The following is a 17,414-nucleotide window of genomic DNA, read 5'->3' as shown; positions in this document are numbered from 1 at the left end:
AAGTCTGCTTAAATGTTGCAAAATACTATTAGTCTGTAGCTGAGTTTCTTCCTGGACAAAGAGGTTTCTGGAGTTATTATATTGGTTTAATTTCTATGCTTTGTCTCACAAGATCCAAGCAGCTTTACCCTTGCAGAAGGCTCTCTCCCGAGAGATCTATGTTAAAGCATCCAAGTTCTGTTTTTTTTCCTAGCACCCTCAGTTATACACATTAACTTGCCTCTAATGGGACCTCTGCAAATATTTGCTAATAATGGAGACTGAAACCTCTAAAAAGGGTGTATTTCATCATGCATTGGCAACATGTAAATAGGCTGCTCTTATTAATATGCCTGAACTGTTTGCATGCTGAAAAAAGGAGTTCTTCAATGCTGCTTGCAGGTGCATTTAATATGTAACTTTAGGCTTAGATTAGAAAATCAATACCATAAAGTCCTTCAAGACTTGTACTTCTAATAAATACTCTTATAAAATGCTATACCATGACACTGACAGAAAACTTTCTCTGATATGGCATAAACTATTAGCTGTAAGCATGTTTGCTATCAGTTTATATGCAAATTTTATAAATTGACTGAAACTAATTTTGAACACAACACAACCTATAATGTAAAGACTGTATTAGTTTCTCCAACAAGTTCATATTTGACTGATGCAGTGAGCTCCTTAAGCCAAATCTGCTTTCAGGCATCTTCAAAGTTACTTCTTTCCTTGCTAGACAACAAGATCTGGATTTTCTTGAAGCAGAAGAGCTATCTTTTTTTTCAAAAGAAAAAAATCTGGAAGAAGTAGTACATTTGTTGAAACAAACATCCATCACAGATGTTTGCTCTGTGTACAGAATAGGTAAGTATGACTTTTACTCCTTTTCACTGCACAAGATACATGTGTAGTCCCTATATCCCTGGTATAATATTTTTTCAATGAGATTCCATAATTTGCACCTATTTTGAAATACCTTGGTATTCAATTGGATCTTTGATATGGCATGTAAAAATCCTTTATATTATCTTCATTATTTTTCTGCTGTTTCAAGACTTTTCCCAGAAAAGCATTTGCAAATCTTCTTTTGTCCTTTTTTTTTTTTTTTCTGAGTGAATTTAAACAGCAGGCTTTTAAAAACTCTTACTGAGCTGAACAGATCTGCAAGCTTTTACATGACTGAATTATAAATTATAATTTCACATGGCTGCATTGTAAAAGGCAGTATGTTCACCCAAACACTGCAGGATTTTCGTCTTGGGAAAGTAGCACAGCATAATAATTATTGACAGCTAATGCAAACACACACCTCTTCATGCTTGATTTAATTTTCAAAGGTATAGAAAAATAGCAAAATCTAGACATATAAACATAATTTCTGATAGAGATGTTATTTCTCTGTGCTTTGCATAAGCAATTGGGGTAACTGGGGTTTCACCTTTATAGACTTACTGTAAGGCAGGGTAATGCAATAGTCTTGCTGAACTGAACAGAGGTAGCAACTTCTTACTCCGCCACAGGCTGTTGATGATGCATATCCTTGTCAAATGTCTAAAAAAGTTTTATCTCCATTAGTGCCATCCTGAGAGCCAGGCCTGTAGGCTCCAGTTTGAGAGGAGCCAGTGTGTAGGTTTGAGTTGGGTGTGTTGGTTTAATTCTGCAAATCTGCGTGTATGTGTGAGCAATAACTAAGGCATGTCAGACCTGCCCTGGCAGTGTGCAAAATGCCTCCCCATCTCACCTCCTGCACTCAAATGAAAAGCCTGGGAACAAAAGCTCAAACCTCTAAGGTACTAAAGCAGTGTCATGGGCTTAATGGATGTACTGCTATTTTTGCTGTTGTGCATTTTTCACCACATCTCCTCCCTAATCTTTTTAAGTACCACCTTCTTTTATGTCCTCCCCAGCTCATAGTACCATCTTTACCACTTTTCTCTTAAACAGCTCAATTGATCCACATAATTTATCCAGAGGAAGCATTTTCAATATTCACTTGATATTTTGTTGTATGATCTGAGTAAATGGATTTTCAATTCCTTCCTTCTACTTTAATCTACTGAGAAGTATTTACTTATGAGCACTTCCCTGATTAGATATTCAGAGAATTAAGTTACAACTACTGTAAACATCTGTGGCTTTCATCCACCAAAGTCAGGAAAGCGTTTATAAAAAGGAGATCCAGAAGTAAACAGTCAGTGAGAGGCCATTCTCAAAGGCTGGTACAGTAGCTTTCCATCAGCTTAAATAGAGCTTAAATAGGTCTGTGAGCCTCTGCTTTTGTACATATCCTTCATAACCTCAGTACCGCTTCTGTTGCATCAAGTGTATGAAAGATGGTGAAAATATTCCTGAAATGCAGCATGACAGCTGAAATACCTTGACAAATATCTGCTACACAATAGTAATTCTTAAATGCTCTACAGATGTACAGTGTTTAAATGTAAAGCCAGATCTGTAGTTATAATGTCTACAGAATTAAGAGTAATCTTTTAAAATCAGACTGATATTTTTTCACCCACCTGCTATTGGAATGGCCACAAAAGTCTGACACTTATCTACACAAGCAACCCTAAATAATTTCCCTTCCCACCCCCTCCCCATTACCCTGGGAGTGACACTAAAAATATTAAGGGCTCCTTGTTATCTCATTTTATGAGCTGGTTGGAGAATGATCATCTTTGCTGCCCACTTGCATTTTAATGCAGCAGAAATGCTTCCCTCATGCAGGACAGGTTGGCTTTAATTCTGAATGTGATATGTTCCCCACCTTACTCAGCAGAGGTAGCTGCATGATGATAGCCATGTAGAAGCAGTGAATTGTGTCAGCAGGAGGGTAAGTCCCTGTTAGTTTTGGGTCAAACTTAGAATATTTCTTTTCTTCCAAATTTCTGGGACATCTCAAGTTCTTCTGACATAAAGAATTATCAACTAAATATAGCCTAATTTTAGGAGATTTAAAACTGAAAAATAACCAAGTCACTATAGCTAACATGATTTTTTATTTCCTACAGATGCATTAGAAGAACCTGAATTTCATAAAGCTCATGAATGTGGTAATACTTCATACACATACAATTTTTACATAAAATTAATGAGACTTCTGGTATTTTTTGGTGTATTTGCCAGCTATTCTCCTTCTAATGTCTCTTCAAATGCCAATTTTCTTTTCCCATTGTTTGCTTTCTGAGATTTTGCTTTAACCCTTTCTCACTAGGTTTTCAGTCGGACATTGTGGGTTTTCACTGGTATCAGATGCCTTTCTCAGAACTTACTATCCGACTGCAAATTTTAAGACTTTTACTGATGTGACACACGCATGCACCACCTCCCAGCCCCTCCACATTGTTAATCAAGGCAAAATACTGTTTATGGGGCACGTGGCAACTGCTGAGTTTGAATTCCTGCAGATTTTTTTGTGTCTGCTTGAAAACTTCGTCCCAGAAATAGATTTCCCAAAGGAAATATTTTGTTGAGGATGCAGAATTATTTCCCTTTGGCATTTTGTTGCTAAGCTGTCACTATCATTATTCATATTGTATTACATTTTCCTAAACAACATTTTTTATATTTATGATTCTGCTGCAGTTTCAGAAATGAGATTCTAAGGGAATTGAGCTCTAAATCTGTAGCTTCAACAAGCTCCTGTTGATCTGCAGCTGGAAGTTTAAGAACTGACTGACTGTATACTCCATCCCTAATCCCCGTCCTATTAACTGGGCTGGGAAGCAGTGGGAGGACTAAGAATTGATGGAGTATCTGTCTTTACTATACTCGAGAGGTATTCAACAATGTTGTCACTAGGAGAATTTAGATCAATGGCCACATCAGTTGCCACAAATTGGTAATTTTGTGAAAGATAATCTGTGCCAGCAGAGAATCAGGGCTGAGGATTGATAGAAGAAATCCTAATAAACAATACACAGGCCTGTCTGGCTGTACCTGGACAGAACAGAACCTTTGCAGACAGCCCCAAGCACCCATGTGAGACTTCACCAGCTCAAGTAGCACAGTCTTACTCCCTGCCCTGGCTAAGCTGCCTTAGCATGCTGTCAGGGCCCAGGCATACCCTTACTCTACTCGAATGGTTGAATTCCCACTTCCTTCACACCATAAGTCCAGCCACCATCCATGTCCTGACTTTGGGCCCTTTATCCAGCCTCCACTTCAGACCTTGGGTCGTCCTTGATTTTCTTCTGCTTACTAGCTAGTCTGAATTGTATTTCTGTGGCAGGTCTCTTGCTCATGTACACATGGCGAGAACATAAAACATACACTGAGTGTACTTTTTGAGTATACACAGACAAAATGCAGTTTGAATTAATCCTGGACTTCAGCTGGATCAGCCCTGGGCCTGGCTAGACAAGTGTACTCATCACTAACTTGCTTACATGTGGCAAGTTTATTCTCACTCCTCCAGTCTCCCACACTTCATCCTTCTTGATATCTTTTTGCACCTTTGGCTTGTTTCCTACACATACTGTTAAGAAATCACAGTATGTTTACATAATGTTCTTGTAACTTCTTTTGTAACTTTTGTGATCTTCACTGACAAATGTTGTAGTTGGTCTATCAAAGATCTTTGTGTGCATTCATACAGGAAGTTGTGATCTGTAATTTATTTTTAAATTTCAGACATCCCATGCTCACCTTCTAGCATGGGATCCACTAGCAAGAATGGCAAGATAGAAGAATTGCTGAAGAACTTCAAGAATTTGGAGGCTTCTCAAGCTGAAGAGCCAACTGCTGAAGGGAAGGAATCTGCTGGCTCTTCAAAGACTGAAATATTTCTTCTATCTGAAGGGCCTTGTTTCCACATATGTCAAGATGATGTTCAAGCATCTGACATCTTTGAGCCATTGTTACTTTTCTTAAATAGGAAAGAGTATGAGAGCAACTTCCAAAGCCTGTATGATTTCTCTTATTCTTTTACCAAGTGCATGTTTTATGGATTTTCAGAAGAAGAAGACCTGGTTAGTTTTTTAAGATTAGCAAGGGAAGCAGCAAAGAAAGCAGGCCTGTCCTGGGCACTAGCAAGGCTGTGCTTTCTCTTAGGCAGGCTCAGTGTTAAAAAGCTGAAGTTTTCCCAAGCTCGAGTGTATTTTGAGGAGGCATTGAGAGCAGTAGCTGGAGAGTTTAATGATTTGTACTTTGTGATGGCTCTTTATACAAATCTAACAGTCATCTACTTGACCCAGAAGAACAAAGAGAAGTGTACTCATGTTTTTGACAAGGCTGCATCTCTTCTCATGGGAATTCCCAACTACATTTGTAGTGCTGACCTGGAGGCAGATATACTGAAGTATGCTCTGAAGAGGACAATTTTGAGCCAGAACAAACATGCAGAGGCAAGGGCATGCTTTCTACTGGCAAAACATTACAGTGCACGCAAACAACACCAAGAAGCACTGCCATTCTTGGAAAGATTTCAGCTGTTGCTCAATGACCTGGGCTTACAAAACACTTTATCCAACAACTGTTACTTCAAACTAGCAGAGTCCTACCATGAAAAGTGTTTGCCACACATCGTATTAAGCTGTATAAAAGTTACCTCTTGCCAGAGCACCAGTAACTTAATGGATTCCCTGAAAAGGATTGATTTAGTCATCAAAAATGCTCCCAGAGTAGATTGCCTGAGAAAACTCGGGCAAATACTCCCATCCCAAATTGCACCTTACCTCATACAAGCACTTTCTTCTGTGTTTACAAATGAGCAGGAAGGACTGTGCAGCACTCTCTATCTTAGCTTAGCAAAGCTCTACAGCCACCACAAACAGTATGGAAAAGCCATTGCTTACATGATGAAAGCACTGGGCTCTGCTTCTGCTAAGCCAGAGGAAACTATTAACTATTTGGTTTCGCTTGCTTGGCTGTACATTCTTTACAAGCAATATGATGTGGCTTTAGCCATTCTAAATGCTGTTTTAGGCTCTGCATGGAGCAATCCCCAGCAACTCGGCATCGCTTATAACATGCTGGCCATTGCTTTGAAAAGGACAAACAACACAAAAGAAGCTGCTGAGAGCTACTACAAAGCACTGCGTCTTTCAGAAGAGACTGAGATGACCCACAACCAAGCCATAGCCCTGGCTAATTTTGGGGCACTCTGCCTGCATGCAGCAGCCAGCAAGCTGGCAGAACATTATTTCATCAGGGCAGTTAAGCTATTCTCCAAGCTTCCAATTATGGACTGTGGTCAAGACTTTATCCAAGTCCTCCTTCAGCTGGGATATTATTATGTTGGTGGAACTGAAAAAGAGAAAGGAAGGTTTTATTATGAATGGGCTTTTTTAGTTGCCATGGAGATGAGTCATCTGGAGAGTAAGTATATCTTTTATAAGTTACAAAATGTACCCTGTTTGGGAATGTTGCTGATATAGGTATATTAGATCTGTATTTAGAAGCTGCATATCTTTGTTATTCTTCCTACCATGATTAAGGCAGCTTTTGCAGGGAAGGTGACTCTGTTACTGTTTTCTTTTGGAAATGAAGTTTGAAGTAACCTCTAGCCTTTGTTAACTTAGGGTTGAACAAAATGGCAGTGGGATATTCTTTTTATGATTTCTATATTTTTCATTGTCTCTGCTGTAATTTGTGAAACAGTGAGAATGAATAATTTTAAAATTAATTAACTTTCATTTTAAAACAGAGATTCATGTTCGTATTTCCAATCTATTATCTTAGGCCAACTACAAGCAATTAAACTTCTGTGTCAGTTCTACACTACAGTTGTTCCCAATGAGACTCAATGTGTCATCTACAATGAATATCAACTATCTTTAGCTAGAAAGATGTCCAACAAAGTTCTGGAGGGACAAATTTTGGAAACCATTAGTCAGCTCTATTTGTCTTTAGGAACAGAGAGGTAAGACATGCTGAATGACTTTTATTTTCATTCTGATTTTAACTTTTCCATCTTGCAAAGGATCTCAATTTGTGCAAAAGCTGACTATGACTGATTTTTTTTTTTTGTTGTTGTTGTTGTTGTTGTTCCCCTGTGCTTTGGTAATACGCTTTATCAGAGTTGAAGACTCCAGTGCTAATGGAGAATTTTCTTGTTTCTTTTTAAGTAACTGTAATCTCTCAAGGGAGACAAGATGTTCTGGAGGGATTAGCACCACTTCAAGAACCAATTTATTTTTAAAATCGATGTAAATACATTTTAAACCTATTATATGTTATACAGCTCTTGATGATTGCTACATCAGGTGATTCATTTGCAATGATTTGTCCAAGACTTTTTTTTTTTAAGACACTAAAGGACATATTCCAAACAGTTCAGGCGTTAAATTGCCTCTATGTAAGTGTTGCTCTTCGAGGAAAGGCTTTTTTTCTCCAAACTTATGTAAGTACGAAGCCAATGTTCAAACTTGCATAGTGTTACTCTTCAGCAATTCCTATATTGCTCTTATTTTCCAAATAACAATTTTTTTGCTCCAATCTGTTGAAATAACATACTGCACAAGTTAAATTATAGTAACAAGTGCTGAGGAGACTAAGTTTTCTCTAAGAGTATTTGAAGTGTTTTTTAAGGCTGTTTTGTCTGATTTTTTTCTTGATGTACTTCAAGCAGTTATTTAGATTCAGATATTTTCAAGCATGCCTCAGTAAGGATGCAAAAAATATTCTCAGTGATGGAAAGAGAACAGATGCCTATTCTAGCATCTAGCACCCAGTGGCTGTAGTCTGAGTATCTAACATGCTTAGAAGGTCACCCAATTTATTTTGCTTTGTTACTGCTTTTTAATGATATAGTTGGTGACTGTCCTTTGGAGAGACTGAAGACAAAGAAATTGGTTAAGATTTCAAGCTGCCTGGAACTTGCAGAAAGATTTCAGTAGCTGGAGAAGCTGTATGCGTGCTTGTAGTACATGGAATTTTTATATCCCAGGAGCCTGGCTCCCAGATGTTGACTGTGTAACCTTAGCATGCTACCAGATAATAGCACAGTATCACAGTATTCTGTGATTTATTTTTTTTTCCCCCCCTCAGATGAGATCTTGTAAACAACTAAAATCTTGATAGTTTGAAATACAAAGTGGGGTATTACTTTTAGATTTGTTTTGGTTCTCTTTGGAGGCCTAAGTAGCTGTTCTGAAGTTGCACTGTGTAAGGGTTCTCTGTGATGGTCACGTTATATTTTAATATATTTGTGTCTTGTGCTCAGAAGAAAATGCATTGGGTCAAGGTGATGGGAGTCCAGCATAAGATGGAGAAAGATTTAGTGAGTCTGGGGTTTCTATGTCTGGTATAAAGCACCATAACATCAATAAATCTGATAATTTAAGTGTTGCTAGAACTGATCATGACATGTCCCATTCTCTTCTGCCCTGCCACTCTCCTCCCAGTTTCTCCTGCTTCTTTCAGTAATTTCTGATTAGTCTGAATTGCACTTAACTCAGATGCATAGATTATTAAAAAAAATATTAGATGCAATTTCTTTCTGAAGTTTTTAGGAAAAATCCATAAATGGTAAAAGAGTTAAAGATGAGGAAAGACTTTTCTACTTCTCACAAGTTTGAGGTAGAGGAAGGACACATCTAAACTATCTTGAAATAATATACAATATAACATGATAAATTGTATGGATAACATAACTACATATATATAATATGTTATATATATAACATATTTTTATAATATATAATAATATAATAGCTAGCAATCTAACAAGAAACATAGATTAAAGAAAAGGAAAAAGACTGAGTTCTGTAGTTACCAGTGTAATATAGCTGAGAAATTATAATTGTGCACTAAATAGGGGAAACAGAATGTGTCTCATATTAACATAAGGCTTTTCTCACTGAAGAAAACCATTTGCAATTCTGAAGAAACCCCTTTGTGGTTAGCACTTTTCCCTGTTTCAGGGCCTACAGGTCAGCTCTGGAATATACCAAAAGAAGCCTTGGAATATTTATAGATCTCCAGAAAAAAGAGAAGGAGGCATATGCTTGGCTACGGGCAGGAAAGATATATTATGTTCTGAGGCAGAATGAGCTGGTGGATCTTTATATTCAGGTATGTTGTCAACCCTTCCAGGCATGCACATGGTGTCAGTGTTGTGCAGGTGGCATGGTAAGAGTAAGTAATTAGATATAAAAATTCCATAGACTTTGCCAGTTGATGTTCTGAACATATAGTGACATCACTGATGTAATGCTCAGCGGCTGATAGGAAAGTCTCAGCATTTTCCACTGATGCTCCATTTTAATCTGTTGCTTGACTCTGGAAGGATTATGGGCAGTGACCTTTCTTACTGCCTATTAATTCTGTATGTTTCTTCATCACCATTTACCAGCTCTAAAGCACCACAGGGTTGTCTTAGGGGTGTCTTTTCAGCTGTGAGAGCAGAGACACATATCTTGCACATCTCTGTGCTTAAGTAGAAAGAAGGATTTGTTTTAATTGAATGCAATTTGAAAACCAAGGAAGACAAAGCCAGAGCAAGATGCTTGAACTGGACTTATGTAAAAAACACATTTTCATGACTATTTTTTCTATCAATAACTGAGAATCCTGGTATTCTTGCTTTGCATGCTTTTTTATTAAATCCTTTTTGCTAACAAGGCATGTACTTATCCATGAGAATAGAATAGTAGACCTGCATTTATTTACAGAAATCAGTTCACAGGCTTTTAAATCTGAAGTTAGCAATATCCAACTTGCACTTTGAATGTATTTCTATGATATGTTTGATCTAATTCAAATTTAGTATGTGGCAGCTATCAAATACACTGTTGTTTTCAGGGTGTCATGTGCTGAAAAAGGTAGCAAGATACTATTGCCAGAAAAAGGGAAGCCTGGACTTTTTTCTTCTTCAGCTACTGCCACTGGCTTAAAGACAGGGTACCAAAAAAGAGCATGTTTGCATCAAATATAGCCTTTCTTGTCATTTTAATAGGAGAGATCTTTTTTTCAATTGCTAATATTTTCAATTGCTATTTTTTTTTTTTTACCATGGAATAACCAAGATTCAATTTCTTTCTTTCCTTCCCCATTCCTTGTTTTCTTTTCAGGTTGCTCAGGATGCTGCTCTTTGCACTGGAGATCCAAATTTAGGAATGGAATTGTTTGAAGCTGCTGGAGACATATTTTTCAATGGTACTTGGGAAAAGGAGAAAGCAGTGACTTTCTACAGGGTTTGTGCAGTTTTTCTGCTGCATTGATAGTTATGTACCTCCTACCATAGCAGGTATTTTACAAATGCTGAACCAAAAGCTGAACCTCTCAGCAAACTGTCTATAACCTATTGCAGCTGCGTACTTGTCATGGTTTTAGTAGATATCACCTCTTTCAAATCCTCTTCTGGTTCCAAGAACCATTCTAAGCAAAGAGCAAAATGAAACCAGAAATTACTTGATTTGACATAAATGAGATCCTGTCAGCGCACATCTTGGGATTCAGCCATACCTAAGCTGATGCTGTGTGTTTCAGGACAGGGCTCTCCCACTTGCTGTTCAGACTGGCAACGAAACCACTGAACTCAGATTATGCAATAAGTTGGTGGAATTGCTGATGAATCTGAAGATTTATGAGGAAAGTCTGGAATATGCAAGAGTAGCTCTCGTCCTCAGTGTAAATTTAGGTAAGAACAATTTCCATTATTGCTGAGTATGAGCAATACCTCTAAAAACACAGCAGAACTCTGAAGTTTTCTTCCATTGCATCTAGTCAGTTCTTGCCAGGATTTCATAGCACTACTATAATTACTGGTTTTTTCCTCTATTCAAGAATGAGCAATTTATTACTTCCTCTTCTAATTTAGGATCAAATGGAAAACCTTTGGTAGAGCATAGAATTAAACCTGGAATTTAATGTCCTAATTGAGTGTGCTTCTAACAGCTAAGATACAATACTCATGAATAATATTGTCCTAAGAGGCTTTTGAGTGTGCCAAATACTTTCAGATTTGCTCCTAGCATTGATAGTGAACCAACATAAGATGGAAAAATCAAAAATGATAGGTCTAGTTTCAAAATTACTATTCTTCAAGTTTGGGAGCTGTTCAACTGATTAGCAACCTTCCTAACCCTCTGTAAAAGCACGGGTAGGTCATTTTGATCAGTCTGAAAATAATATTTTTGTCATAATGTTTCATGTAAAATACATATTGGGATGGACAAGGGAGTCTTTATTCCCATTAACTTTCTTTAATTTCTTTCATAATAATCTCTTTGTATTCTTTGTAAGTATGCAGTGTGTGTGTATATATATTTTATTATATATATATACATATACACACATGACAGATGAATGTAGTTATTTCTTAAAATCCCAGACACTTTCAAATCCTACAGCAGGAAATTCAGAAATTCCATAGGATTTTTCTTGCAGGGCAGGTTTTGACCATGTATCTCTTAAGCAAAACTGATTTTATTCAATAAAAGCTCAGCAAATTCAATATAGAAATTTTTTTAAAGTAGCATAGATTTGAGTACTTTGTCTCTGTTTTTATCCTGACTCATATGTTATCTCATTAGGAAATCAGCTAAATGAAAGAATAGCTTACCATCGTCTGGCAGCCATCCATCACCATTTGGGTCACTGTGAACTAGCTGAACACTTCTATTTAAAGGCCTTATCCCTCTGCTCCTCTCCTCTGGAGTTTGAGGAGGAAACACTCTATTATGTCAAGGTGTACTCAATCTTAGGAGATATTATATTCTATGACCTTAAGGTAAGAAATGTTAATAACTTCTGTAGCAAAATTTTATATCAAGTAATATTTCATAGAATCAGATTTTGCCATGTTCTGGTTCTGTGTGTTTGGAATGTAAACAGTAAAGTGGGCAAACTGAAGCTCAGAATCTGTATCATTCTTGTTAGATACTTACAAACCTGAGCTCTGCTGTCCTCTTGCACTGGCTGTACTAGATTTGAGCCTCTTATTTCAGGACCCCTTTGATGCAGCTGGCTATTACCACTTGGCACTTGCTGCTGCCATGGACCTGGGCAATAAAAAAGCTCAGCTGAAGATTTACACCAGGCTTGCTGTGATCTACCATAACTTCCTCGTGGATCGGGAAATGTCTCTCTTCTGTTACCAAAAGGCAAGAACCTTTGCAACAGAGCTGAATGTTAGGAGAATAAATTTAGCTCCTGATCAGTGTTACAAGAGTTCATAACCATTTTTGGAAAAGGCAGACTAACTACTCCAGAAGTACCTGAGGAAATACTGCACTGGCTTTGTAGGAGGATGCAGACTTCATTCAATGACTCATTATCCGTGTGCTGTAAGCTGGAGCTCATCATCCCAGACTAAATTACCTGTTTATATGACAGTGAACTACATTTCATTGTCTTTAAGATACATAATCTTGTACTTGTTGTTTAAGGATCAGTCTGTAAATCAAAACTCAACAGTCTCCTTTTTTTACATTTTTCTTTGCTGTATCTTTCTGCCTTGCTGGATATTGGAAAATGATTAATGCATAGATGTAATGAAAAATATCTAATAAAGTATTACAGAAGAAAACCCATTCAACATGAATTGTGGCTTCCTTTGCCTGACCTAGCTTTATTACTTTTTTTGACATCAAGTAAATGCATCTGCACAAGCATGTTAGGTAGGGTTGAGAAATGGTTTTACCCAGTTCCCCAGACATTGCCCCTTTTTTCTGTCAAATGCACCTACTGCAGTACTTATGGGGACCATTTAAGCTTTATCTTATAATTCAAGAAAACTCACATACATATTGTAATAATAACTAACTGGTTTTTAGAACTGTAAAACTGAAGCTGTCAGAATGTGAGTAGCAGTTTTGTGGATTTTGGTGGTCGTGTGAAGGCCCTCCTTCCCTGTTTTTGAAGACAATTTGTTTAACTGCCCTTTCCAGAACTGTCAGTATTGTCTGCAATGACTTATTACAGTGTTTCCTACTTGTTACATAGAGATAAATATTTTTCAGAAAAATGTATTATTTCACTTTAGTTACCAAAAAATCCAGATTGTTTATTTTGATAATTCTGAATCTTTGTGACTCAAAACATCATACCAAAGCTATGATAAAAATTACATATTAGATCATCCTCAGATTCACTTTAAGATTATGCCTTTTCATTCTCTTAAGAACTCTCTACAGAAAGTGCTGGTTTATTTTATTTTTAAGGGATATTGCAAAGAATGGAAATATGGAAGTGTTTTTGGAAGTTGCACATGCAGTCTCAGAAACCAGATGGGGCTGTTGGCTACGTATTATGTTTGTTTATACTGTCAAGCCTGGGGAAAGGTGAAAAACATACCTTTATTTTTTTTTTCCTGATCTCTGTATCCATGTAATCTCATTGCCTTGTTTTTTTTGCCTAAGAAACTATTTTTTGCCTAGAATCTGTTACTCAGAGCATGCTCTGAATTCTTTCTATTTATATATTCAGGTATTTGATTTTTGTCATCTTTTCAACCTTGTGAATTTTTTGTCAGCTTTTTTACTTCTTTCCTACGGGGAGAGAGGATATACATATATGTATGTACATATATGTATATATTACATGTATATTGCATATATTTGTGTATATATATACATATAATATAAATGAGAGAGACTGAAACTGAAGATATTCTCCAGGGAAGTGGGAAGTGCATCTTTTTCCTTGGTCTCCCCATGGTCTATATAACAGATAATTTCCACTATCATGATAACTGGGACCTTTTAGTTACCTTGAAGAGGTGTGATGACTTAGGTAGACAAGGTAACTCTCTATAGTCCTGCTCTTAGATCAAGGTCCACAAAGTGAAGTGGCATTTCAGTGCTGTACCTTTGGGATTAAACACTTTGTATTTGCTATTTCTAGAAGGCTCTCTGCACAATAAGCATTTTGTTTGCTTGTTTTCGCTTTTGACACTGTAAAGCTGAAAATTTTAATGTAATGATGTCTTAGGAATGACTTGATGACTCAGATTCATACTGGTGTCATATTGTCCCACTAAGCATGGGAAATTAGTTATCCCATATGCTCTTCATTGTCTTGACCTGAAAACTCAACAAAAGTCCTGTATGATCTCTGCAGAGCTGTGAAAATTGTGAATGTTGCTCTCTGTTCATTAACTTGCTTTTCAGTGCTTGACAGTCTATTTTCCATTTCATTTGGTTTTCAGACTAGCTAAATTTATAACCTCTTGCTGACTCTGATTGCTGTAATCATAGCTGTCTCTATATTCTGGGAAGGGAAGCTGACTTTATCTAGAATTCAATTCTGCTGATAAGGCCTATCTTCTTTTTTGCATGGCTACTTCATCTTTTTGCTTTGATTCCATAGAATTTTTGCTTTCATAGCAATCTAGTTCTATATTATTAATTCACCCTTTAGTGTTAAACTGTGCTTGAGCAGTGTATAGTACGTGGAATTTCTTGACCATTCCCTTGAAGCCAGTACATCAGTATATAAAAATGTATCTGGTTTTTGAAAAGGCAGGACCTGAATTATCTCCTTGCCCTGGTGACATGTGAAGTCTGCTTTGCTACTCCATGTGGTTAAAGTGCATCATAGGCAGAGGATTTCAAAGAACTGCATTCCTATTATGTATATAAATGGCATGTTTTATTTTTAAAAGCTGTTCCAAAACATGTTATCTTTAAATACATCTTTTCCTCCAGGGAGCACAACAACATTTTATGATTCTGAAATAACAAATGCAATCAATGCACTTGAACAGCAAATTTGGAATTTACAGGTTTTGGGAGGAACTGAATTTGGGCAAAAGGATTACACAGTTAAGTTCTGTTCATCCAATCAGCAGTGCTAGGATTCATCTTCCCTTGGAGACACCTGTTAGGTGGCTGTAGTCTCTTTAGCATCAGAGAATGGTCAACTGTCTGCAATGTAGAATTTCACAGGTGCGTGAGATGAATCCTATCTGGTGAGCTTCCTCGTGCAAGTCTTTATTGAATGGAAATAAAACTCTATTTTCCCACAGCTGTTATGATCAGGTAAATGATAAATTTTGGCCAGATAACTGGTAGAACATTCTTCCAGCTTAATGAAGCATAAAGGCTGAACAGCATGGAGTCCAGATACCTCCTAGATAGGGTATAAAAAACATACTGCTGCAGAGTTTGTTTGTTAGAAAAGACAGTGAGGAATAGGATGTTTGAATGATAAATGAAAAGCAGACAGAGGAAGCACATGAAGATTCAGAGGGCTTCTCCCCAGAATGAGTTATGTAGTTGATCAGTAGCAAATTTTGATACTCTTAATGAGCCAAAAAGCCCTGCTGAGCTGTTAAAAGCTGCAGGAACTGACACGCTGTAGGTAGTTCTGCTTGATTTGAAATAACAAGGTTCTGCTTCCAGAAAGGCATGAACTGGTGCCTGTGAGCAGCTCCATGTCTAGAACCATGTCAGATACAGAGCCAAATACTTGTGGTGCTTTCTCATCTAGGAATGACATGTTTCCAAGGGTCACCCCTTCATTTTTAAAATGGGATTGTAGAAAAGGAAGTTGTAGTGATGGTATAATGGTATAGAATACTTAATTCCTGGAAAAGGATGCCCTCCTGTAGAAGCTCATGTTTCCAAAAAGGAAAAGACAGAGTACTGTACTCATGCAGTTAGGGGCCTTCCTCTGCATCTCTCCTGGTTCAATAAAAAACCTCTCCAAACTCTGCATGTTCTGTGTGTGTCCATGCAAGGGAGGGCAGCCCTGTTCCCTCTCATGGATAAGCAGCTCACTTTGGAGTAACAGATGGCAGGGCTACATCTCCCACAGTCTGACAGCCTTGCATCGTGCACCTCTGCATTAAATAGTGTCTTGTTACAGTATCCCCCTGATCCTCTAATTCAGTCTGAACACTCCCAAGTTTTGCGGGCCCAGCTTCAGCGTTGGTCAGCCGAGGGACTCTGGCCACGGGGTGGCAATGTCTAGCTTTGCATCAGTGCCTTCCCGCCCGCCAGCGTAACAAAGGAATCCAGGAACCTGGAAAAGTAGCTCACTTTCTCCATTACCCTTCCTATCCCGCTAAAATATCTTAAAACAAACCAAAACACAGCCCTTAGAACCCCACGACCCACTCAAATAAACCCCCTAAAAACGGATGAGCTAAAACTCTTCAAGCCCCTTTACCAGGGCAAGCAAAACGGAGCTTTCCCCAGTCAGCATGTATTGCAAAGGAAATATGCTCCAAGAAAGCAAAAGAGCATTTGCAGGGAGGAAAAAGAATTGAAGGTAATCATTCTAAGCTACTTTGAAATGCCTTAAACTGACTTGTCCACAAACAACTTAGAGAAAGTTGGCTGTTCTGAGGTACTATGCAGATTTATTTTTTAGCAGGAAAACTGCTGTGCAAGCACAGAGGACAGTGGTACAGAAGAATCCTAGTGACTGAGGTTGGATGCAGGCACATGCTGAAAGCTCTTGGTGGTATTTTTAAGTGATCAGCTTTTGATGTCTTCTTGTTTTGCCAAGAGAAATGCCCCATGAATTCTTTGTATGAGCCTGGTGCTACTGTATTCCAGGCAGTGACATTCAAAATACTTAACCTCAGGAACCAAGAACTTCTTCTGAAGATGTACCAAAGATACTAGCAAAATTAGTAGCTGTTTTCCTAGTTAATGTAAATTGCCTGGCTGGTGTTATTCTCTGCTGAATGTTAAGGAAATGTTCCTCTAAATATTTTGCTCCTAATGTTTTTCCGCATTCATTTGGCCATGTCAGATAATAAAGGTAAGAAAAATGTTTAATTTCGCAGAGTATCTATCTCACTCTGGCACTTTAATCACTGGGTGGCAGGTTGTGTTGCCTTTGCACTGACATACTAAATGGATTGTATCTTGCCACGAAAAGGCAAATTAAACACAATTACTCTGACTTAAAATATTATGAAACTTGTATGCCATTTAGATGCTGAATTACTCTAGAGAGTTATGTGCTGGGAAACTCTTGAAAATCATCAGCAGGTGTTTTTCCTGATGTAGCAGATGTACAAAATCTGTTCAAAGTAGCCTTTCTTTGCCAAGTCAACAGAAGGGAATTTCACCATTGCATGGAAAATATCTAATTTTTTGGAATTTGGAATGAGCATAATAAATGGAGCATTTTTGCTTTTCTAAAAATAACACTGGTTCTTTCTGAATCTTTCCTGAAGTATATTTAACACTGTGGGCTAGTGTTAGATACTTGTGTTCTATCAGTTAGGTTACATTGAGGGAGAGGGAAACTTCTCGGGATCAAATCTATTCCTAAGCTGGGGAAAGAGTTTACAAAAATCATGGACCATTGTCCTCCTGTTTGTACTTTGCTTAAGATGAAGATACATTTTTGTGTGCCTGCCTTTGCTAATATATGCCATGGCTGCATGTTTGAGATGCAACACAGCTGTTTCTTTCTCTCCGTCAAGATTTATCCCAGTTCCAGTGTAACTCTGTGCTCTTTGTAACACCAGAAAGCAAGAGCATGTGGGTATTAGGAGGTACTGAGAAGTGGCTGAATCTGACCGTGAA

General features: G+C 37.7%; 1 protein-coding gene across 4 annotated transcripts in view; it reads left to right on the top strand.

Moving 5' to 3' along the window:
* The window catches only part of SH3TC1 (SH3 domain and tetratricopeptide repeats 1), a 29,569-nt gene extending 17,100 nt beyond the window's left edge, over positions 1–12,469 (top strand). For 2 of the 4 annotated variants that reach the window (XM_032108633.1, XM_032108636.1), the window contains 9 exons: positions 719–846; positions 2,994–3,035; positions 4,615–6,300; positions 6,664–6,844; positions 8,829–8,997; positions 9,996–10,118; positions 10,414–10,564; positions 11,460–11,656; positions 11,874–12,469. In XM_032108633.1, the coding sequence (XP_031964524.1) occupies positions 719–846; positions 2,994–3,035; positions 4,615–6,300; positions 6,664–6,844; positions 8,829–8,997; positions 9,996–10,118; positions 10,414–10,564; positions 11,460–11,656; positions 11,874–12,104 (2,908 nt within the window). In that variant the 3' untranslated portion in view covers positions 12,105–12,469. Of the gene's footprint in view, positions 1–718; positions 847–2,993; positions 3,036–4,614; positions 6,301–6,663; positions 6,845–8,828; positions 8,998–9,995; positions 10,119–10,413; positions 10,565–11,459; positions 11,657–11,873 lie in introns of those variants that run through there. The other 2 variants (XM_032108634.1, XM_032108635.1) reach the window with 2 other exon arrangements.
* Positions 12,470–17,414: the final 4,945 nt, after the last annotated feature.

The sequence above is a fragment of the Corvus moneduloides genome, chromosome 5 (assembly GCF_009650955.1).
Source record: "Corvus moneduloides isolate bCorMon1 chromosome 5, bCorMon1.pri, whole genome shotgun sequence".
Classification (NCBI taxonomy): Eukaryota; Metazoa; Chordata; class Aves; order Passeriformes; family Corvidae; genus Corvus; species Corvus moneduloides.
This window is presented reverse-complemented; position numbering and strand designations above follow the sequence as displayed.